The sequence below is a fragment of the Schistocerca piceifrons genome, chromosome 3 (assembly GCF_021461385.2).
Source record: "Schistocerca piceifrons isolate TAMUIC-IGC-003096 chromosome 3, iqSchPice1.1, whole genome shotgun sequence".
Taxonomy (NCBI): Eukaryota; Metazoa; Arthropoda; class Insecta; order Orthoptera; family Acrididae; genus Schistocerca; species Schistocerca piceifrons.
The window spans coordinates 700,992,901-701,018,869 of record NC_060140.1 but is presented as its reverse complement, the minus strand read 5'-3'; the positions used below and the strand labels follow the sequence as shown (position 1 = coordinate 701,018,869).

General features: G+C 37.7%; 1 protein-coding gene across 5 annotated transcripts in view; it reads right to left on the bottom strand.

Annotated features, from left to right (window-relative positions):
• Positions 1 to 714: 714 nt before the first annotated feature.
• The window catches only part of LOC124789475, a 74,963-nt gene continuing 49,708 nt past the window's right edge, over positions 715 to 25,969 (bottom strand). For all 5 annotated transcript variants that reach the window (XM_047256844.1, XM_047256846.1, XM_047256847.1 and 2 more), the window contains 3 exons: positions 23,495 to 23,578; positions 5,336 to 5,491; positions 715 to 1,191 (listed from right to left, as the gene is read on the bottom strand). In XM_047256844.1, the coding sequence (XP_047112800.1) occupies positions 1,057 to 1,191; positions 5,336 to 5,491; positions 23,495 to 23,578 (375 nt within the window). In that variant the 3' untranslated portion in view covers positions 715 to 1,056. The remainder of the gene's footprint in view (positions 1,192 to 5,335; positions 5,492 to 23,494; positions 23,579 to 25,969) is intronic.

Here is a 25,969-nt window from a genome sequence, read left to right as displayed (position 1 = left end):
TTTATAAATGTCATTGAAAGCAATTCTTTAATTATTTTTAAAAATAAAATCTTTCTATTAACATACGTTATTGATGATATTCCGATGTGTAATTTTACGAGTGGCAGTTTTTGTATGCCTATTATACTAACCTGACAAAATGTTGCGTGGAGGCCGATTGGTAACTGACCCAAATTTAAATAACATGCGTCTCATATGTTCGATGTAGCTATTAGATGTAGTGATATTGAATTTGACGAGTGGAAGCCGCACTTCGTCCACGAGATATGACGTGAAAAAAACTCTGAAACTTTCTATAGTATGGTTTCACAGCCTAGGCTTCTGTATGTTCGTCTTAGACTTAGGAAGACATGTTTTTCAGTCAGCTCATCCTGTTGCGTCTTGACACACACTGTACCGTTAGGTCATCTGAAATTACGCGAAAAGTTTGTTCGTGGACACTTCAAAGCTACCTTTCATTGATGTACGCTGCTCCTGAATCGTTTAATAACAGTACGAAATGCCAGACGTCACTACTACCATTAATTCATGCTGATCCCAGAAGCCACAGACAACTTTCGCAAACGTCTTCATCAGTATTTGTCACTAAAGATGACCCCTTAGGAGATATTATGACTGAAAAATGTATCATAAGTGCTTTCTATAAATTAATTATTTACAGGTTTCTTGATTCACGTATCCACATATCCCTGAAATATATACGAATTACTGTTCTAGATGTGAATGTTATTTATGCTGCACCTTGTGCATCGAGACAATGGCACTTCTGTATTCACAACCTAAGAGAACACAATAAAACATCGTTATAATATTTTAAGATAATCCTCAGTACGAAACTACTTTTGTGAGCCTTCATGTACATCATTCTATACACGACGATTGCACTCACAGCAACATAGAGTACACCATGATAGTTTGGAATGGAGATGGTATTACCACTAAACTTAGGAAGAATGTTAATTGCACAGTTTCTCCTTAGAGAAAATAAGGTCACCATGAAAGAAGTCACTGTGCCACGCTCTTGAGGTTATGAGCAACCGCTGGCTGTGCTCGACCTTAGACTTCGTTGCTGTCTGAGGTCGTGGTCCTTTGCGTAGTGGTCGTCGTGGTCGTGGTCGTAGCTGGCCGCAGAGCTTGCCGGAGAGACTCGCGGAACTCGGCACGTGTTTGTGCCACATTGCGATACGAATCCTGCAAATGGTTAACATCCAGTGTAAGAGGCAGTATCAACATTGCCCAGTGAAAAGTAGGTCAACTTTTTAGAAACAGCTGTCCTGTTTCCAAACAACAAAATGAGAGGTTTTTCGGAGGCAATACTCTAACAATCTATTGAACAATCAGCCTCAGTTGCGAAAATTTTCTTTTCTTTACCCAGGTGTCGGCTAGAATAATCTAGCCTTCTTCAGAGGCATAATATTACTATAACATGCCAGAGTAAGGCACAGTCAACATTAAAAATTAAAACCTATAGCACCGTGGTACCATGTCAAATTAAAACTACTGAACTGAAGTCCAGGGCCGGCATAACTTCACCACACGGTCGGTTGGCAGCGGCAACTATGTTGGCACTGACTCATTCAGTGCCAACGTAGTTGCCGCTGCCAACCGAACATTAAAGTTATAAACCAATTGGTTAGTCACTTAATACAAGTGATTCTTCTTTTTCTTTTTTGTAGCGTTTATCATGTTTTCCAAGAGGTCTGCTTTTTCAGGATTTACGAAGTTTATTATTTAAGTCTGTGGCCGGATGCCCTTCGTGGGGACATCTGTCTGCATACCACGTGAACTTTGTTCTCTGTGTTACCGTATTTTATTTGTTAGTGAATCGTATTATACACTCCTGGAAATGGAAAAAAGAACACATTGACACCGGTGTGTCAGACCCACCATACTTGCTCCGGACACTGCGAGAGGGCTGTACAAGCAATGATCACACGCACGGCACAGCGGACACACCAGGAACCGCGGTGTTGGCCGTCGAACGGCGCTAGCTGCGCAGCATTTGTGCACCGCCGCCGTCAGTGTCAGCCAGTCTGCCGTGGCATACGGAGCTCCATCGCAGTCTTTAACACTGGTAGCATGCCGCGACAGCGTGGACGTGAACCGTATGTGCAGTTGACGGACTTGGAGCGAGGGCGTATAGTGGGCATGCGGGAGGCCGGGTGGACGTACTGCCGAATTGCTCAACACGTGGGGCGTGAGGTCTCCACAGTACAGCGATGTTGTCGCCAGTGGTCGGCGGAAGGTCCACGTGCCCGTCGACCTGGGACCGGACCGCAGCGACGCACGGATGCACGCCAAGACCGTAGGATCCTACGCAGTGCCGTAGGGGACCGCACCGCCACTTCCCAGCAAATTAGGGACACTGTTGCTCCTGGGGTATCGGCGAGGACCATTCGCAACCGTCTCCATGAAGCTGGGCTACGGTCCCGCGCACCGTTAGGCCGTCTTCCGCTCACGCCCCAACATCGTGCAGCCCGCCTCCAGTGGTGTCGCGACAGGCGTGAATGGAGGGACGAATGGAGACGTGTCGTCTTCAGCGATGAGAGTCGCTTCTGCCTTGGTGCCAATGATGGTCGTATGCGTGTTTGGCGCCGTGCAGGTGAGCGCCACAATCAGGACTGCATACGACCGAGGCACACAGGGCCAACACCCGGCATCATGGTGTGGGGAGCCATCTCCTACACTGGCCGTACACCACTGGTGATCGTCGAGGGGACACTGAATAGTGCACGGTACATCCAAACCGTCATCGAACCCATCGTTCTACCATTCCTAGACCGGCAAGGGAACTTGCTGTTCCAACAGGACAATGCACGTCCGCATGTATCCCGTGCCACCCAACGTGCTCTAGAAGGTGTAAGTCAACTACCCTGGCCAGCAAGATCTCCGGATCTGTCCCCCATTGAGCATGTTTGGGACTGGATGAAGCGTCGTCTCACGCGGTCTGCACGTCCAGCACGAACGCTGGTCCAACTGAGGCGCCAGGTGGAAATGGCATGGCAAGCCATTCCACAGGACTACATCCAGCATCTCTACGATCGTCTCCATGGGAGAATAGCAGCCTGCATTGATGCGAAAGGCGGATATACACTGTACTAGTGCCGACATTGTGCATGCTCTGTTGCCTGTGTCTATGTGCCTGTGGTTCTGTCAGTGTGATCATGTGATGTATCTGACCCCAGGAATGTGTCAATAAAGTTTCCCCTTCCTGGGACAATGAATTCACGGTGTTCTTATTTCAATTTCCAGGAGTGTATGAGGTGGATTTAGGGAACTAGCCCAGCATTTGCCTAAACGAGCGTGGGGAACCGACTAAAAACTACACTAATGCCGGCCATTGTACAAACCACACGGATCCTATCTGGGTCTAGCTCATCTCCCTACCTCACAGTCTAGCCTACCCCATGTTACGCTGTAGAGCGGACCACTTGACATGAATAATCAGAATGCTAAGAGTTTTACCGTCTTATGTAAGTAGAGTGTGATTTTCCTATGGATGAACCCTATAAAACTCAAATCATTAGATAATATAACTATCCAATAAATTAGATCTTATTTCAAATTATCAGCAAGCAGATCAGTGAAATTCATGATTTAGTATAGAACAAGTACACGGATTTCGAAGCGATGTTCATATTTAAGTACATTAAACTAGTTTGCTGCATCGCAAGAAGATCAGTATCATTAATTTGTAGATAGAATGAATCTTTTAAAAGCATTTTCACTTGTATTGAACTGGTGAGTAACTGAGTTGATAAGCACTAAATTGATACTATCCAAACATGAACTGATATGTAGCAATCGTGTTTATGGAATTATTGAATCAATTTTGTTCTGTCGTATAATCCCAGAAGAAGCTAAGACACTACAGGATTGTCTCATTAAACCCTTCGGTTCTAAAGGCAAAACTAACAATCGGGACACCAATAGGAAAAATTGCTTTTATGTGCTATCTTGGAGGTGGAATTGCGTGTAACTGTGGGGAATACTGGATGGTAATCTACGCTCATATGAGACGAAATCTGGGGCTCGACTTACGTCGACATCAGTGTCAATCTCCTGGATGAACATCAGAAGTATTCGGAGACCACTATGTAATGCGGAAGCAGCCACTATGTGTTACGAGCGGGGACCACCATTATAGAACGAGATGGGGAGAATCGTGTGACTGCTAATAAACTCTTCCGAATCCTGAAATAGCCGACCCCTTAGAAAAAGTGATAAAGGCTACGGCAAAGACGAAGGAGAATCACTTGTGTTAAGTGGCAGCCAGTTGGTTTATAACAGTAATAGCACAATCGGTCTGCCAGAAGAGTTCAGCGACTTCGACTGTAGGCTAGCCATTGAGTGTCATCTGAATCAGAAACTCACGAGGGACGTTTTAAACCTTGTAAAGCCGCCCCAGCCGACTGTGGGTGATGCGGCTGTGAAATACAACACGAAGAAGCAACCACAGTTGAAACAACAACAGGTAGATCTCCTGTACCGAAGGACAGGGCCCGTAGAGTATTGCAAATTGTGATCGCAAAAACTCGCATGAAATTAGCAGAAGGAACCACTCGTGACTTTCTAAGTGCTACCCGGTTAGCAGAATGAGTATGGTCGAACATCTCATGTCTAAAGTTTCGGTAGCCAATAACAAACGACTTTGGAGGTGGCGTAAAAAGAGAAGCCACTCGACTGTAGAAAATTGTAAACGAGTGATTTGAGGTGATGAATCACGCTGTATCCTTTGACAATCCCAAGGAGGGGTTTGAGTCTGGTGAATGCCTGGAGAACTATATCTGCTATCGTGGGAAATGACGATAGTGAAGTATAAAGGAGATCGTGTTGTAGTACACGGCTGCTTTTCGTGATTAACAATACGCTAAGTGCTGAAGGATAAGCAAACATTTCACAGAACTGCGTATTGCATACTGTAGAGAAACAACTCGGAGAGCGTGACTGTACCGGCATGACAATGCACTCTGTCACAAAGCAGCATCTGTGAGGCAATGTCCTGTGGACAACAACATTCGTGGACTATCCTGCCCAGAGTCCCAGCCTGAAAACAACAGAACATCTGTGGTGTGAGTCAGGACGTCGACTCCGTTTCGGACTCCAGTGTCCAGGATCATTCCCTTCTGTCTTTTCTGTTCTTGAGGAATAATGGGCGGCCATTCCTGCATAGACATTCAGGCACCTAACTGTTGGTGTCCCCCAGAAGAGTTCAAGCCATATAAAGACGAGGGTGGACACAGGTCGCATTAATGGCCACTAGTACACTGGATGAGATAGTGTATTCGGATGGTATTCTACACACAGCAGAGATGAGCAATGGATCGCGACTTACGTTGACAGCAATGTCGACCTCCTGATTGAAGAGCCGCACGAGCCCACGGATGTTGAGACGCGCGATCCTCAGCAGCTCCTGGCGCGTCAGCACGTACTCCGTGGTGGTCGTCATGTTGTCGCCGCCCTCGCCCGGCGGCGTGCTCTGAGAGGGAGGCTGCGGAACAACAGTGGAAGGTGTTAACTGCGTGTGGTAGTTATAACAGCGATACGCATAGACGGTATGCCAGCGCAACAAGCAGAGAATGAGCGGTGATATGCTGAGACATTTGTGTGTTGATTCTGAAGGAGGAACGTTCATGAAATTGAACGAAAACGTCACTTTCCAATCAGTTTTATTTTATTTATTAGTACATCTCATGGACAGTAAGTGACAGAATAAAAAACTTTAGGTTCAGCTTTAAATAGCATTTCCTGAAAATTACGTTTTTTTTTAAGTTTATGAGTCTATGAAGGCTATAATTATGAAATTTTGTACACTTATTTCTATAAACCTAATAAATTTGGCCTGAAGAGTAAGTTTTGTAATTTGCAGCGTAAGATGATGAATGAAGCAAAGTGCTTGGAATTTTGCATGAATTCATTATACTTGCAGTATTAAAATTCAAAATTTATTTAAATTCTCCTAGTCGATATATTAAAAGAAGCCTCCCGAGAGAAGTTTACTATTTGGAAAGAGGTTAAACTAAAAAAATATGGAAATCTCTAGAACAGTTTCTGACAAAAATGTCCTTATATTATTTTTTTTAAATATAATTTTTTAATTGCACAAAATGTCAAATACATATAATCATAGAAACTCAACAGCAAATCTGTAAATCTGTTAATTTCATGTAAAACATGGTACAAAATTTCATTACTGTAGCTAGAAAATGGTGCATTTGGTGAATATTTTAAATAATGTGTGTTTTTCATGGACATCCCCTCCTGATACAGTTACCTTACATGCCCAATGATACTGGCCGGGCAATAGTTAAGCTGCCTGATCACTAGATGAGGAGAACCACTAGTTCAGCCGGACTTGGGTTTGGAAGCAGATCGGCAGCAGCCGTTCTAAGAAAACATTTTGGCATTTACTTGAACTGCTGCTTCCGTAAACAACTTCTCTCGGGATATGTAGACGGGAATTTGTACCTTGGTCGGTTGGTGCCTGTGTTTAAACCACACGACAAAAATCAAACTAACCACACAACAAAAAATAATATCCTCGTGGAACAGAAGAAAAAATTTTAACATAAATAAATAGGTAATATTTTATATAGAAAAGAATTCTTCGTTATTATTGAAAATGTTATGAACTGCCTTCGTCTGATTTGCCTTGATAGTTACAGATAGTGCAACAGTGGTATGAATCACAAAAATAAACCTAATTTCAGAATATTAGTAAAAAATCACGAAATTGTAAGAATTTTTGCAGTATGGAGGATTTACTTTATTAAAATTGATTCTATCCATGTACTTACTAAAAGGATATTTTCACAACTTGTTTGTTTCCCATCAAACAGTTAAGAAAATTCACTAAAGTTGGTCTGAAAACTGAAGATGTTTTACATTTACGTTATTTTGCAAATTCAGAAATGATTGGTCCTCTCATTTCTGTAGTGCCGTTCATTTACTTATAGTTTTTTATCGACTATGTCAGCTTACATGCGGATGTCTTGTTCGTGTGTACATTGCACATTAATTTTCCTGAAAATTCGTTATTTTTAGCACTCAGCGTATTCTATGGGATGCAACACATTTACATAAAATCGGGAATACTTGGAAAATGGGGAGGGCGCTATGAGAATTAAAGAAACCTAATAATTCTGATAGCAGTACAGGAGTGGAGATAGAGATACTGAAAATGATATAATGAGAGGGAGGGACAGGTATAAGTATCAGGAACACAGCGGCTTGGAGAAGAGTGTACAGACACACACTGAAGAGGGAGGGAAAACTATTAAGGTATATAGCATCCAATCCACATTTGAACCCTCCAACCACAACAGAGTTTTCTCACAGTCCTCTGTATTCCGCAAGTGCAGAGCACTTTCTGGCCATGGGCAATTTAAGTAAATATGTTTTAAAGGTACTTATTCTGTCCTTGGTATTATTTCAGAAGCAGTACTGGGAAGATGGACCAAAGATGGCTTGTAAGACAATTAATGCTCTCGCATGTTTATATTTGAAGAAGCTAATGAGCTGTGGCGCCATTGAGTTAGTAGACTGTTCCGTCTGGCGCCACTGGCTCAGGTGTAGCATCGACTATCGCTCTTGCCAACCCATTGCTAATATCTATGAGGCAGAGTTGCTGTATGTGGATTGTGTGACACTGAACACACGGGGAAAATAATGTGTACTGAAGCAATCTATAAGTGCTTATGATGATCACTAAGCAGACTTTTGTTGTGTGTCAATGTACTATACATTTGGCAGTCTCTTTTTATGAGGATGTGTATGCTGCCACTGAATTTGATTATATTCATGTCTTTGGGCTTAGTGTTAGCTGTCGAATGTTATTTTTAATGTTGTGTGAACTGTGTTGCATGGTCTGATTTGTTCTTTATACTGGGTGTGAAAGATCTTAGTTGTCAGCATTGTGCATGAAACATAACAATACATGTAACTAAGTTGGTAGGTGTATGATTGTTGGAAAATGGTAGATACTGGCTATTGATAGCGTATGTTTTTGGTTTTAATATCAGTGTATATTTCTATATTGTATTGTGTATTTTCTTTCCTAGGTGTATTAATGAATGACAGAAGTAACAAGCAACTAATAATTGTTCAGCCATGGGGATAAAAATCATTGCTGCTGACACCAGTTCATTAACTAAACCCGTTATCCACTATAAGCTGCGTTCGAAAAGTATCCTAGGCATGGTCCATTTGGAAATGTTAAGTGCTTGCTATCCTGTGACCATTCTGCTGACTTAACCAGCCACTTACAAAGGGACTTACAATTGGATATTGACTCAGAACCACAGTGACTCTTAACTTCTTGACATTAATGTATGATTGCCAGAGGTAGAGGAAGTGATAAGTGACGTAATGAAAATTTGAATTTGTAGGAAGCACTAATCAAAGGTGTCACAGCTACCTGCAACATGAGAAATATGCTTCAACTGAAATGTAGTCATCAATGCATATACAACTCATTACTCATAAATTATTTGGAGATCAGCTTCTGTAATATATGTAAAGTATTTTTTCTAAATATTCATAATTTTTCATATCTGTATTGTTCTATGGTGTTATTCTAATAGCCAATGACAATCAATTCAGATATACAGTGGCACCAAGAAGCTTTATTTGGGCGTTTACATCAAAGTTAAGCACAGTTAGAAGAAGCTCATTACGAGAACTATGAAACTGAGTGCACAACTGACACTGAAGAGATTAAGTAGTAGATATGACACAGGCAGAATTCGTAATAGTGAATATCACATTGAATGAATCTTATAAGTACTACACTTGGTCAGTAATAGGAAGTCAAACCCATTCTTACAGAAAAGAAAAAATGTAAAATAGGTATGATAATAACAAACACATCAACAATGCTGTTGTATCAGTGAGGTGTATCAACTCTGTTGTATCTATGAATAAGCATGCTATATGGATACACAGCAGTACATGATTTTGAAAAGAGGATATATATATATATATATATATATATATATATATTGAAATAAAGAAGGACAAAAAATACAGTATCTCTAAGTTAATCCCATGATTCCTGGGTGTACTACCACATCTTATCATCGAAATTCCACATTAGTTTTCTGGACAACCGTTCCACCACCATCAAGTGGTGCTGATGGACATTCCAGTAGCACCATCTAACAATGATCTAACAATATTTGCTGAGATATTGGGTACTTTGCTGGTCGGATCTGGCAATGAAAATCCTGGAAGCAGCATGTATCCCGAGGAAGCCTCAGATCACATGTTACTTCTATGTTGTCTTTATTGATATAATTAAAAAGGAAAGGGTTTCTAGGAGAAACATAGGATGTAATGGGTTACAGAAATCGATGGTATGCATAAAGATATGCAGAATGCAGATAGTAAGCTGTCCACCCAAAATTTCTTGATGAAGTGTGTGTATAAACATTTAAAAAAATGATTTTAACAGGATTGTAGGTTCACAATGTTATATGTAAATGCTCACAAAAAGTTAAAAATCAAAATGCAAAAAAAAAAATTTAAATGAAACATTATATTCAGCACATTTATAAAATGATTTTCACTGACCACTAATACGTAAACAGAGTTCTACAGATTGCCTCAGGAAATAAATCAGCTGTTCAGTTTGGTCAGTGAAACTAAAATAGACTTTGAAATAGTCAATATTCAATGTGTAAAATAGATATAAATTTTTGTCTAAAGTCATGTTAGAAATCTCTAAATTCAATACTGTACAGGTAATATGAGAGGTTCGATATAGCACAAATGAAACAAGAGAAATGGTAAATGTTTGCAAAATACTGAAGAAACAGGAAATAATCTGAGAACATTCAGGCTACCAGCCAACAGTACAAATCATTTAACAAAAAATGTAATAGAAATTACAATGAAATAAACCTTCAATGGCTAGGAGGGAAATGTAAACAATGAAATCATGAATTATTATAAGGAGGAACTGGTGTGTGGTGCAAAATGAGTTAATGGCTATTGTTGAACAGTGAAAATTGTAATTTCATAATTTCAGCTACCCCAATGGAAAAAATGTTAAGTACATCAATGTGGAAAAATATGCAACGAACACAATGCATACCTACAATACAGGGGTAAACTCTCTAACAATGTGAAGGAAACAGATAATGATGAACAAGTATATTATCCAGTAAATCTGAGGAAAATTATTGCAAACCTGTGGTACGGATTGGCCTCATAAATGGTTGTAGTCTGTAACAGATCCAATACGTTAAAAAATATAAAGAGGAAAAGACTGAAATAAAAAGTGAACTGAGCAGCTTACAGATTAAAGTATCAATTGAAATATGATAAAAGAGATGCTCCTGATTAAAGAGAGGGGACATACAAATATAAATTATAATTTGGGAAGATGAAAGGAAGGAAAATTAATAACTCATACATGCATGATGGAAATTAAGATGGACCTTCAGGAAGAAGAAAGATTTAGCAACTACAAAGAAATATTTCTGCTTAACAAGTAAATATACTACTTTCAATATATTAACATGGAACAAGGGAAGAACTTCGTTTGCTTAATATACAACATGTGTCAAAATGTAATATGAACACTGAAAAAGTTGGAAATGTGATTTGCTACAAAATCATGTTAGAAGTGTGTGGAAGTAAAATGGTGAAAATTACATAAAGAAAGGAAACAAAGAAGTTTGTGGAAAATGTTTGTATGGTAGGTTTTTCTTATTGATGAAAACAGTTACTTGGTTATTGAGAAGGATACTATCATACTATCACAAATGCTATATTACAGTTACAAATTCTCTCTGGAAAACTTACATACTTGTTGATACCATGATACAAGAAGGAGAAACAGCTAATATAATCAACCAAAAGACTGTATTATTTTAACCAGTTGAGATTAGAGTACGGCATATACATCAGTTTTTCTATAACTGAAATTTGAAAAATGTTGAACAGTTTGTGTTTAGGACAGAATGCATAAATTTCTGATTAGTTCTTGTAATATCTCTTTATATTTGATGAATTATTCTGATACTATTCTACCCTTGAATGACGTTTACTAATTTTCTATCTTCATACTCGCAGAATCCATGCGAAAAGTAGTTCATGCAATTGCTATGCCATGAGAGCGTAAGTATTCTTTGTAGTACTCAATCTGGTGGTTGTTAGAAAAAAAAGAAAGGGAGCTTCCGAAACTGTCTTCGTGCCGATTAGCTTGAGCTTGGTTTGGAAGAACTGTAATCTGATTATTGAGATTTATCACAGAAGATAACTGATACGAACTGTATGATTACAAGGAGATTATATATATATATATATATATATATATATATATATATATATATATATATTATATATTATATATAGATTGCTCCTTCAAATAAAAGGTGTGTATTTGAAATTTGAGAATGATATTTATCGATATGTTGCGTAGTTGTTAATCAGAAGGGAACTTCAGAAAGACTGGATACAAACCTGCATTTAATAATCCAAGAGCTCCATTACTTCTTCGGAAGGTTAAACTACATCAAAGCCAAATATCCGCTTGATATGAGGTTTCCCGACTGATTATACAACTCTCCCAAAATTACGAGGCATTTTATTTCTACAGATTAGCAGACTGCCGCAAAGCACGAGCCTGCAGAGAAGAAGAATCATCGCCTGATTTCATTCTAACAAGTAAAATTTCAGAGTCATTTTGAGTGACTGAGCTACAACAGTGTTTCCTATCATGAATGATTGATTGCTCGAACGAATTGAGAGCTACAGAATTACGTAGAAAAGATAGGAGGAAACATTACAGTGGCGCCAGTGTGACAGGACTCTCTTGGATTGTTATATAATCTATGTATTTCTTGTTTCATGAAAACCAACGAGAACGAGAGGTAATTTATCTGAAGAGAGAGATTCGGTGCCCATAGTAAAAGATTGCTGATACCAAGAAACGATTTCAACTATTGGACAACACCGAGACTACAGAACAAAGCCAGAGAAATCTAATTTTTTTATCCTGTAGTTAAAATAGTTTGAAATAAATTTAGAAATAACTTTTTTCCAGATAGTAGTTAGATTGTAGAACTGTATATTGTGTGATTTTCGTATCTGGACATTGAACTTTGTACCATCTGTGAAGTAATTTGAAAGTTAAGTGTGTCTACGACAGTAAATTTGAAACTGTATTTAGTGACTAGAACCTGATATTGACAGTTATTTAACGGTATTGACTAGAGCGGCATTTAAAATGTCATTGAATCAACAACGAGAAGTGCAACAGCCTTCAGCTGTTTGCGCAGGAGCAGAGGCCACGGATAGCAATTCTGAGACTGTTGTGGCTAGCGGTAGCAATATAAATAATCCCGCTGGTTCAGAAAACATTCATATAACAGCTGATCGGACTGTTGTTGACACATTAGTTGTTATTATGCAACAGTTGTCTATTAGCCGAAGGCCAAGCGGAGGTAAAACGAGACTTATCCGTTATACAAAATGAACTCCAAAATCAATTAGCCGAAAATCAAACAGAATTACAAAATCAGTTAAGAGCAACCTTTACCGAATTAGATCAGAGTTAAAACACCCAGACACAGGAAATAAAAGAACAGGCAGAAAGGACCGAACAGAATCTTATTGCTCAAATTGAGCAGGTCCGCCAACAATGCCAAGAAAACAATAGTAAATTAAAAGCGGAACTAACCGAATATGTATCCGTCAAAATTGACACGATACAAAAACAAGTAGAACTGTTTCCTCAAGTAATACAAGCTCAAGAGGACATACAGTGTTCCGTAGCTATGATACCAGAAATTATAGAATCCCAAGATAATCTAAACAAGCAATTTGACGAAGTGAAGGAAAAACAGACGACAGTGGAACATAGAAAGAATGTACTTGCGGGAAAGTTTTCAGAAATGACATTAGAGCGGCAAAATTTTCCTTCGGAAACGATAGAAGAAACTGTGAAAGTAGCTTTACAGTCAATTTCGGAGAGTTCCGAGGAGAATTTTTTCAACAAAGGGTTAAAGGAAGTTCGTGAACAACTTGGCGAAGAATTCTCGTGTTGGAAAGAAAATATCGAAAGATCACTAAATCTCTCGCAGCAAGATTTAGAAACAGCGAGAAGTAGGAAACAAAACTCTCAATCTGCGCGTGACATTCCGTCCACGTCCGATGTAGACAGAACTGGAACGTCACAAGTTAGATTCGATGTAACAGAGAAACAGGGAAAAGTACGAACAGGATGATTTTTGGAATCGTAGTACCGTTGAGGAAAAGATGATTAAACAGAGACAATTTCAAATCTTTACACCTGGCAAAAAGAATGTTCATCCTGTAGTCTTTATTCGAAGTTTCAGAGGTCTATTTCCACGATCTTGGACAGAATGGCAAAAGATTAGTTTTGTATCTGGATATATACAAGGATCAGGAGCTCTGTGGGCATCCGAACAAACATCATCTTGTAAATGTTACAAAGAATTTGAGCAGGCTTTTCTAGCAAAATATTGGTCTGCTGGAATACAAGAAAGACTTAGGCAGGAAGTATTATATCCTGAGCCTTTCTCATTTTCTAGAGGATCTCTAAAGAGATATTTTGAGAAATACATTAATAAATCTTTGTACTGGGATGTACCGATTTCTTTGCCGGATATACTTAGAATACTCAAGTCCAGACTACCCACCAGTATAAGAAATCAGCTGTTATATATAAATGATAAGGATATAGACTCATTTATGACTACGCTTGATCATATTGATATAATTGAGGAGGACAATAAAAGGGCAAGAGAAATGTCGTATCAAAGAAGAGTAATAGAAGCGAATTCGAGTTGCAACTGGAATGTGAATGGCAGTAATGGTAGCAGTAACAATAATCATAACCAACAACACTCTCCGAGGAGACTTAGAAATGGACAAAATGCAAACAATAACTATTACCATAATGGAAACTTTGGTAATGGTGCAGCGAGGGGCTATTTTAGGAACAATAGGAATTTTAATCGATATAATCCAATGTATGACAACACAAGACAGTTCTACCAACACCAGCAGAACAACAACAATAATTACACGAATCAAGCAAGACAACATAGACAGAATTCACCACAACAACCGATAATCACTGAAGTAGCTGAAGAGACAAATACCAATCGGACAAACAATCAGTCAAACTAAACATGACCGCATCATGCCCCGGAGGAGGGGTCAGGGGATCTGTTAGGGGCGAAACAGTAAAATTACAACTGTTGAGATATCATGATGGTGAGCTGTTGACTGAAGAGTTAACAAAGGATTTAATAACGTGTCATAATGACAGATCGAGTGTTCCGGTATCGGAAGTATTTGTTGAAAAAGAGGAAGTTCCAACGAGTGTGATATTGGACACCGCCGCTTCCGCCAATGTCATCTCAGGCGCTCTTTTTCGGAGAATCATTAGGAAGAAGAAGGTACCAATTTTGCCAGTACGGAACTGCAAAATCATCAGAGCTGTTGGAGCATGCTCTCCCAATGTCAAAATACAAACACAATTAGAGATGAAAATGGGAAATGTAACAATAAAATGCACGTTCCTTGTAGTGGAGAAGTTATTAGTGGACTGTATTCTTGGTATTGGGAGTATGCAGGAGTACGATTGTCAGATTGATTTTTTGGGAGGAAGAGTTAAATTTAGATTAAATGGAGAAGAGATAGCACTGGATTTAAATAGAAAGGAAACTGTGCATGAGAGATATTGTCGCGGTGCCATAATTCAATTAATTGACACTACAAACGGTCATTGGAAGGAGCTTTCAAAGGATTTGATACAACTGGAGGACTTTAACCAAACAACAATGATAAAAGCTAGTGAATCAAATCAGGTTACTGGAGAACAAAGGCAGCAGCTTCATTATTTGTTAGAGGCATATGAAGAGATTTTTGATGAGAAACCAGGAATTATTAAAGGGTATGTTTGTCACCTACAAGTAAAGCCACATCAGACTTACTGTTAAACGCACTATCCGATCCCCTGGCGTTTAAAACAATCCGTTCAGAGGGAGATAAATAGAATGTTAGAATGGAACTTGATTGAGCCATCAACTAGTCCATATTGTTCTCCGCTCTTAGTCGTCCCAAAACCTGGAGGTAACGTTAGATTAGTTCTGGATGCGAGAGAGATTAATAAAATAATAGTACCTGTAAGAACTCATCCGGAAAATATAGATGAATTAATTCAAAATTTCCAGGATGTTTCGTACTTAACTAATGTTGATTTGAGAAGTTCGTACTGGCAGGTCCAAATGGATGAAGAATCTAGGAAATATACCGCATTTATCTATGCTGGGAGAAATTACCAATTTAGAGTTGTCCCGTTCGGACTTAATATTAGTGCCGGAATATTTATTTCAGCGTTGGATTATGTTCTTAGACCAGATTTGCGTAGTCGTATAACCGTGTTTGTTGACGACTTATTAATAGCCACGGAAACATGGGAAGAGCATTTACAAATTTTGGAAAGGATTTTTGCTGTTTTCAAGAAAACCGGAATTACAGTAAACTTACAAAAGTCTCATTTTGCTTTACCACAAATTAAGTTCTTAGGACATATGATAGATGCGAAAGGTATCCTGCCTACCGAGAAGAAGATAAGTGCAATTCGAAATTTTCCATCACCACGGAATAAAAGACAGCTGAAGGGATTTATAGGTATGGCATCGCTCTTCCGTCGTTTCATAAAGACTCAAGCCATGAATTCTGAGGCATTAAACCGGCTTCTACGGAAGGATGTGCCATGGCAATGGACTGAAGAATGTGAACTAGCTTTTCGAGACATTAAAGACCAACTCGTTAACGCATCCTTATTATATCACCCTGATATTAATTATGAGTTCTGTCTGTCCACAGATTCATCGGATGTTGGATTAGGTGCATGTCTCTTCCAAATAGGGAAAATAAAAGGGGTACCAACATTCTGTCCGATAGCATTTGCTAGTCGAGTGTTATCGCCCTGTGAAAGAGCCTATACGACCACAGAACTTGAAGCACTTGTGGTTATCTGGGCATTCAAGAAGTTTAACTATTATTTATATGGTTCGAAAACGATTGTGTATTGTGACCATCAATCACTAACCTTTTTGCAAACATGTAAATTATTACATCCTAGACTGTCACGTTGGACAATGACACTACAACAGTACCAATTTAAAATTATTCATGTGTCTGGCAAAGAAAATATTATTGCAGATGCGCTGTCAAGATCCCCAGGAGGTTTAACGCCGGAAATAGAATCAGTAAATACTTCGGATTTTCAAGTATTACTGTTGCAGGACAATATCTACAAGACTTAGTATGTACATCTTTGTAGAGATATGGGAAATTTACAACGAAAAGACCCTCGATGGAAGAAGATAATTCAGCTAAAGTAACAACAAAATTCAAGGGCTAGTTTAGATCATTATAAATTAGTAAATGGAGTATTATTCTTCAGACGTGGGAAGGACAACAATCCACTGTGGTGTGTATGTATCCCAAAGGAATGTGAGGAAAAATTAATTTGGTTTACCCACTTATCATGGGGACATTTTGGTGTAATTAAATGTGCCAATAAAATAGGAGCATACTGTTATTTTCCGAATATTCGCAGAAAAGTGCACCAAACAATACAAAACTGTTTACTCTGTCAAAAGGCAAAACCGGATAATAGAGGTAGTAAGCATGTTCTGCGTTCAATTATTCTGCAAGAGCCAAGGACGTTAATTTCGTGTGATATCTGCGGCCCTCTCCCACGATCAAGAGGAGGAGTCAAATTCATTGTTGGATTCTTTGACGTGTTTACAAAATATGTAAAACTATATCCATTAAAGTGTGATACTGCCAGAGCTGTTGTAGTGAGATTGGTGCGTGACTATCTTCCGCATGTAGGTTTACCGAAATCCATAATTACAGATAATGCCAGAATTTTTACTGGATTTAAATGGAAGCAAACACTAACACAACTTGGTATTCGACAAATTTTGACATCATGTTACCATCCACAAGGTACTCCAATAGAACGAGTTTTCCGAGAATTAAACAGATTTATGCGTACATACTGTCACAGTAAACGAACATCATGGGCTGATTACTTGTCAGAATTTGAACAAATATTTAATAATCTGACACATACCCCAACTAACTTTACTCCAACAGAGCTTATGTTTAGTCAGATTGAAAAGAACTTCTGAATAAACCATATGCCAAAGTATGAAGACCAGAATTTAAAATGGGAGGAAGAGATTCGACTCGCACTTGTCAATTTATCTAAAAAGGCAATACAACGGAAATTGACATATGATACACGGATTCACAGGATTCAGACGTTTCATCTGGAGAAAAGGTTTTATTGAGGCGACACATCCATTCCTCGAAACTGATGAACATAAAGAAATGGAATCTTATTTATACTGGACCATATGTTATTGTAAATATACCAAATCCTGGATCATACTTGCTGGCATATCCCGAATCGAAAAGAAGAAAGGGATTATTTCCGCATAATGATATTAAGAAATGTTTTGAAGGATCGTAGATCTGTGATACCAAATATCGAGAAGAATTTAGAGTGGAATTTGACTATGAGTAGAATGTGTATATAAATATCAAGAAGTTTATGTTGTCTAGAGGTTAAGAGACAGTGAGACTACTCCTGTGATAGGTTAAGAGACAGTGAGATTACTCCTGTGGTAGGTTAAGAGACAGTGAGATTACTCCTGTGATAGGTTAAGAGACAGGGAGATTACTCCTGTGATAGGTTAAGAGACAGTGAGATTACTCCTGTGATAGGTTAAGAGACAGTGAGATTACACCTGTGATACTTTAGCACAAAAATTTTAAGATAGGTAGAAGAATTCGTTAATTACTAGTGTTTGTAAGTGTGGACTATGAGCAGAAGCCACAGTGATATACAATGAAAGTGCATCTACATTTCATCAAGAGACGGCACTTAAGTGAGAATTGCGTGTGAAACTTGAACAGTGCGGGATATGTGGGTAAATACGCTCTGGGTATGATGTGCGCTGATCGCGCAAGAAAACAAATGAACTGTGAAATGAATCAACAGTCGATAATGTCACTGTTGCGAACAACTGAAGAAACTCTCTGGTTGCACGAGAGAAAATTATTATAATTTTTAGATTTTTCATTATGCTTTCTTTACCAGGAGAATTAATTTTAGGATTTTAATTAACTTTTTGAGAATAGCAGTTTGTGTGTTTCATATTATGGACATAATTGTTGATATATATTTCCATAAATGTTCATGAGAGGATGAAGAAGATTCTGTGATTGGATGATTTGTTAAATGAACATACGTCATCATTAATGATATTTATTTGCAAGTGGATCTATAAATCAATTAATTATAAGAATGATGAAAATTTTTCAAATTATTCCTTTTGTGGAGTCAGTGTCATATGCCTATGTTTAAAATTTTTCATCAGGTGTAAACTTAAATTTATCAATAATTTCTTAATTGAAAGCAAACCTCGGACAGATTCAATGCTCTACTTCCACCTGCACTATAACAAAACGAAGATTTGATTAAAATTTTTTTTGAGAGGAATACATTCGATATGAGCTACAACAAAATTTAAATGCCCACAGTCTATTTGGCAATGTTTTGGACAATCAGCAGTTGTGATGCAAAACAACTTTGGAATTGAGGACTACAAAAAAAAATTCGCGATGGTCAGGACTGATGGATGTTCCAGTCTAGTACAGATGGAAGAATATAAGAATCCACTCCGATTTTGAGTTCAACGATGAAATATGGACTTCGTTGCCTTAATCCACTCTCTTCCAGGGATTTATTCAGTCAGAACCTTTTCTTATTCCACTTTAAACCTGTTTCATGTTAACGTCCCTGACCATCTGTTCCTGAGATCATCTTCCTGTTTCTACGGCACGTTACCAGCTTCTATCCTGTACCATAAGCCATCGCCTGTCCTCCGTGCCGCCTCCACCAAACGCTGTACGTCGCCAACCCGGTGTCCGTACCCAGTGTTCCTGTTCCATCGACTTCACAACGAGATCGCCGGCTACATCGTCGAAAGAAGAATTTTGAAAATTTTTTTTGAGCAATATTGTAATTTTTTTGGCTATGAGGCACTTTTCGTTCGATCTAATCTATGGAGCTTCTATATATTTCAAAATTACTGGATTTAGGCTTTCCTATCTTCTATAATACCTGAGCTGGGGTCTATTCTTCCGGGTTTTCCAGGGTTTCCCTGTGAAGGCTAGTTCCCAAATGGGTAGACCTTTTTCGTAATTACACCAATCTACATCTTCCCTGGTTATGTACTCGGGATGCGGGTATACCCCGGTACATGTAAAAGCTACAGCTTAGGTATGCTCGTAACCTATTGTCTTAACATGTTACCCATACTCTCTATAGTAAAATTCTACTAATTCAAAATATTCCTCTTTTGAATAAACAACACAACAAATTTTTTCTGTTAGCTCGCAAAGTGTATTATCATTAACTTTGCTCACTGCGAGGGGCAATTGTAATATCTCTTTATATTTGATGAATTATTCTGATACAATTCTACCCTTGAATGACGTTTACTAATTTTCTATCTTCATACTCGCAGAATCCATGCGAAAAGTAGTTCATACAATTGCTATGCCATGAGCGCATAAGTATTCTTTGTAGTACTCTCTCTGGTGGTTGTTAGAAAAAAAAGAAAGGGAGCTTCCGAGATTGTCCTCGTGCCGAATAGCCTGAGCTTGGTTTGGAAGAACTGTAATCTGATTATTGAGATTTATCACAGAAGATAACTGATACGAACTGTACGATTACAAGGAAATTTGAGAATTAATGATATTTATCGATATGTTGCGTGGTTGTTAACCAGAAGGGAACTTCAGAAAGACTGAATACGAACCTGCATTTAATAATCCAAGAGCTCCATTACTTCTTCGGAAGGTTAAACTTCATCAAAGCCAAATATCCGCTTGATATGAGGTTTCCCGACTGATTATACAACGCTCCCAAAATTACGAGGAATTTTATTTGTACAGATTAGCAGACTGCCGCAAAGCACGAGCCTGCAGAGAAGAAGACTCATCGCCTGATTTCATTCTAACAAGTAAAATTTCAGAGTCATTTTGATTGACTGAGCTATGACTGTGTTTCCTATCATGAATGATTGATTGCTCGAACGAATTGAGAGCTACAGAATTACATAGAAAAGATAGGAGGAAAAAATTACGTTCTGAACCCACAAGAATTTATATGAAAGACTTTCACACTGCTGTTTGTTGTTTTTGTGCGAAACATGAAAATGCACTTCACTACAATATACGACATGTTAGTTTTCCCAGATTGTTTAATTTCTGTGAGCTTTTAGGCTGGAATATATGCATTCTCATTACAATTTAACCTACTGTAACATGGTACCACCTCAAGTGCAGTTATCTAGTTCTTTTGTTGTAAATATTTAATTACTTCTGCACTTTCTTTAACTTGAAAGGATTTTTGGACTTTATGAGTTGATAACTGCCTACATTGCTGGTCTGGAATCACAAAATAAAACTGCATTCTCTAATGTGTGTAAATACCGCAGTTGTTTAGCTGACCTATTTACAGTACTGATGACTTCAATTTCCCGAAAAATTTGTGTGGTGCAATCCTAAAGCTTGAGAGAATGAGGAAGTTTTGCTGTATACTCCTATGTCATTTCTTTCTTCTTCCATTAATGAACCATCTGCATAGATGTTGAGCCATAGATCTTGAGAGTGTCTCGGTATTATTGTTTCCAATGCGCTCATTATTAATTTATGTTTCAATTTTTTACCCATTAAGTATAAATGGTATTGCAACTTAGGAAACACAGTTTGAGAGAGTGGGAAAAGTTCCAACTATCAGCAGTTCATTTTTTGATCTTATGTCTTCCATCTTTGGCTGAGGTTAATATGTATTTCCAACTGTCTGTTGCAGTAGGCTCTAATCCAGTAAGAATTCTCACAGATAATAAGACTGTTGACTTTACTCGACCAGCTGTAGTTCTTAACGATGGTTCTGGATTTTTTCGAACCTATTGACATTTCCTGTAGTGGCTGTAATAAGTGCTACACTCCCATATGTTAAAATTTGTATTATGTAAGTTTTGTAACTGTTGTTAAGTACAGTCCTTGAACATCTCCATTTACTAACAGCGAATCACTTCCCTACACCTAGTCTGTTTTTGCCTGTCTCAGCATGTTTATTTGTTTTGTTCTGTCAGTTTCATTTTTGATTCATATATACCCCTAAATATTTAGTGTGTTCATTCCTATATATGTCTTCCATCCAATTTTCACAGTTACTTTTGGATGACAATGACAAGAAGATTGTGGCAATGTTTATGAAGTGTTGCACACTGGAGTGCTGTGTACTCTTGTGAGAAATCAGGAATGTAATATTACAGTTGTTTATCATTCTAACAGAGCAATAGGAAATGGAGGACTCTAACTATAACAAACAGGGAATACTTCTGATAATAAATGTAAGTTATTGCACTTCTTTGTAGAATGACATCCAATTGAAGGTTGAAAAGCAAACAAATTACCTTTGGTTCCTTTCACATATTGGTGGTATCAGATAAAGATTTTAATTTAACCAGAACTATTCTTAATCCTGGAGGACAACTAATAAATGTGGGTTAATGGAAAACATGCGAATTTTATCGTTTTGGTTTTCAGAATATACTGCTTGCAACTGGAGCAAGAAAACTTAAAATTTGTTCAAGAATAAATGTTTAAATTGGAGCAGAAAATCTGTTATAATGAGATGAACATAATGTACAACCAACACATCTAGAAAAATATCCATAGTTCAATGTAATGAGCTTCCAAACAGAGTAACTGATTACAAGATGATGACAGACAGAAAAATATGGCCTGGAATACTTTTCTAAACTGAAAAATGGCTTCATCAAAAAGATTAAAATATGTTGAAAACTAGGTTTTTTATCTGAATTTAATAATAACTTTAACTAATACCAAAAAACCACGAAGTTCAGTGCTAAAACCATTCAAAAATTTAAGCTTGCTATGTAAGCAATCGAGATATGCACATTAGAATATCTGAGAAAGTCAGGGAATCACTCAAATAGCCAATGGAACACAATGGAAAGAAAGGTGCAGTTATGACAAATTTAAATGAAATGTGGTGTGTGGGACATGCAGCCAGGTGAATGGATGGCTGATGAATCAAGGAAGATGATATGAGATTGTAGAAGGTACGAAAAGAATGTGTTTAAATGAGACTATAATATACAAAGGCAGATTGTGCATATCTGAAGACAATAATGGATGGGAATGTGCAGAAGATGTCAAATGTTTCATTATAATTGTGATAATATTGGTCATCATCATTCAGGGAGCTTTGGTTTACCCTGTGTACAACAGTATAGCTTACAAAATAAGCTTTAATAATCTTAAACATAAGTGAAAATTGTCATTAGCTAATGTAATGGTTTGGAATATAAATTAACATTATTTCTAGTTTTTCTCTGTATCAGGTTACTAAAATAAGTGTTTGAGCATAATTTAATGTAATAATTAACACATTACTAAGACAATTTGTGATCCACTTAAACCACTGCTGCACAGTTGATAGCAGTAACTTAATTTCTCCAACATCTTGTTTTGTTGATGATGTTTTGCATACTTTTTGTACTAAGTCTATGGAATAAAGTGGTATGTGTTCTTGCTGTATTGATATGTTGCTACTACTTAGTATGATGTATGGACATTGTAGGTGCCAAAAGTGTCACTAGGGTGTACTGCACCGTTGGTATAAGTAGTGTATGACCTCGACTGAATTGATGTATATGCCAAATACAAAGTTTAAGCAATATATTTTAAATACTTGCATGACATCAGTCATAAACGTGAGTCACACATTTATAGTATTTATGTAATTCATAACAGATAGCTAAAAAAATTAAATTATGCCTAACAGGATTGAGTTTTAACATGAGCTGAATAATATGCATCTCAAAAACATTATACAGTTGTTGCAGGATGTGGGTATAACCTATTATAGAATAACTTAGAATTACAGGTGATTCACTGAAAATACTATGTTAAACAAGGAAGAAAGTGTATGGGAAATATACTCATGTCATAATATAGTCTGGGGTAGCCCTGTACATCATGTAACTCTGGACCACCATGGAGAATACTTTGATACCCCTTAATACATAGTGATATTGTAGTTTGAAAACTGTCTAATATTTACATAGCTGTATTACTATTTTTTGCTCCAGATACTGATATGAAGACATTAAAAGATTAAAACTGCATAAAGTGACTCAAAATATTTTCGTTTTGTGGAATTCATTTCAGCTAGCATTATGTAAAGACTGAGAAAATATAACTACCAATTAAGTTTACAGGCTATTGTTCTGGAGATTTGTGAACAATTTCCCTGACATATAACTTCATTAAACATGTACATAATTTGGTTGAAAGTTTAAGACTCAAACCTTAAATAGATTACGGTTACCTGCACTGTTGATGGTGCATCTCGAATGTTATCGTTGAGGATTTGGGAAATTTGTCGTATGGCGCTTTTTGTATCATTTCTTGTCTGAAACATTGAAACAAATGAAAATTATTCACTTTCTTTATACACAGTCGATTACACCACAACATATCTATTTACCTATGTTCAGCTTCTTTTCTGGGTTGCAGTAAATATCAGTAACGAATTTCGTATATTTATGCCAATATTCCGTAAAATGTGTGACATTAATTAGACTTGTAACTACAAAGACAGGAAAAAGAGAAACGAAAAAAAAAAGAAATAAAAAAATACAGTGCGGTGGAAGCAATTCGTATGAAAATACTCTGTAAGAAGCAGGTGTAGCACCGAATAATATCCTGCTAAAGATGATCAACGAGCCCTAAGACGTAGGCGTAATCAGATAGATAAGCACAGTATTTGTAAATAAATACAGAATAATTATCATCAGACTAACTATCGGACATACGAGTTTACGTTAGCAGAAGAGGCTGCAGCATTTAAGGCAGTCACAATATTGATACTCTCCACAGAAACAGAAATGTAGCATAAGGTTAACGGTTTACTTGATTAACATTGCTTAATAAATGTGCTATTAAGTGTTACACAGCAAGAAATCTAAAGACACTAGGAACACCTTGACCATACGGTTCCAGTATTAGATACCTGTGGAATACGGTAATTAAAATGTTGTTCTTACCTGAACTTAATTCCAGACCAAGAGGAAACCATTCCTAAAGATGAAGCAAAGAGTGAGCATGTGATGGCTAGTGAGTGCATCTAATCTTAGGATCACAACACAGCACACCTGGAGGACTTGTACATGGTACTTATTGCTGTCTTAGATAATACATTTATACCAACTAGCCATACAAGTTCCACGTACAAATATAATAATACACGAAATTACAAATTTGTCTTATTGTAATTTTAATAGTCACTTATTGACAGTGTCCGTTAGGTAAAAAATTATATAGGTAACACAGTTTACACACACATACGTTACCCTTGTTTCACGATGTGATGTGGTGTTGCACATAAGATGGTGGAAACCTTGGAGTGCCATTCTGGTGATCACTTGTCTCATCTCAAAGTTTTTCTTTATCCATGTTCGATCAATCTCTGCTGTAAAATTCTTGATGTGTATCTTTCCTTTTTTCCTTCAATATCTTTAGTAGACTTTTCCGAAGCGCAGACATTGGTTAGCATCGGGTTTGTCCGTAAGTCTTCAGTGAGGAAGGATTACCTCGCGAGCATGTATACGACTCTGGATCGAATTGTCTTGGACACTCTGATCGCTTTCTTTGTATACGGGATCGCCTTCACGCTATCTAGTGTCGTTAGGTTTTTCACTGTGAGACGTTGTCTGATGATTTCTGTGCCATACGTCAGCGTTAGCGAGATGTTGACCCTTAGTATTCTCCAGGCTGTCTCTGGTCTGAGGGAGCTAATGTGTTCTATTTCACGGATAGCCATTGTTGCTTCACTGCTTCCTTTGTTAGATCTTGTGTGAAACATTCTGCACTTGTTTGTATCGTGACGCTTAGAAGTTTGAAATCTGGTACTATTTGTAGTTTTCTCTCTCGTATGGAGATCTCAGCCGTCGCAGGTGCTCTGAGGAATATCATTTCTGTTTTGTCACATTTATTTAGAAGTTGAGTTTTTCGACCTAATCTACCATGACGTTTAAAGTTTCTTGTAGGTTTATAAGTCCATTGAGCCTGTTAAAATACCATCTGCATATGCGTATGAGATTGCACCCTCTCTTTTGGATATGCTTACAGTTTTTTTCTACTCCAAGGATAAGTAACAGAAGACATACTGGCTCTCTCTGAAGTACTCTGTTCGATTGAAGTATCGCTGCTGATCGGGAGAGGTTGACTGAAATCCTTAAAACTAAAGGATTTTAAGTCTGTAACAGGCATCAGCCAGCAATTTTGTGATTTTTAGTTTACTATTGCCTCACACACTTCATATACAGGTGCACCAACTCACATTAAAAGGACTACAGTCTAGGAGTTAATGTGCAGTTGTGAGATACTGAAAAATATTACCAGTTACTGTGTATATTATGAGGTACGGTAGTGGAAAATATTATTATTTTTATAGTGTCATCAATCAGTGACTCCTGGCCTTTAGAAAAAGAACCATGAGTTTCAATACATTCCCCTTTGAAAATTAAACTTCGGTGGCAACACAAACTGATGTTGCATATCTGTAAAGCTTTTTAATCACATCACTAGATGGAATTACTAGCAGTGTTGACACTCAAACCATTTACTGCAGTTGTTTGGAATGCTGTTTATTGTTTTCCAAGCTGTTAAACGTGCACATGTTGGCATTAATGTTTGCGGAGTATTCAATAAAATCTCATAAAATACACAGTAAGTGGTAATATTTTTAAGTTTCTCACAAATTACGCATTAACTCGTAGACTGCAGCCCTTTTAATGTCAGT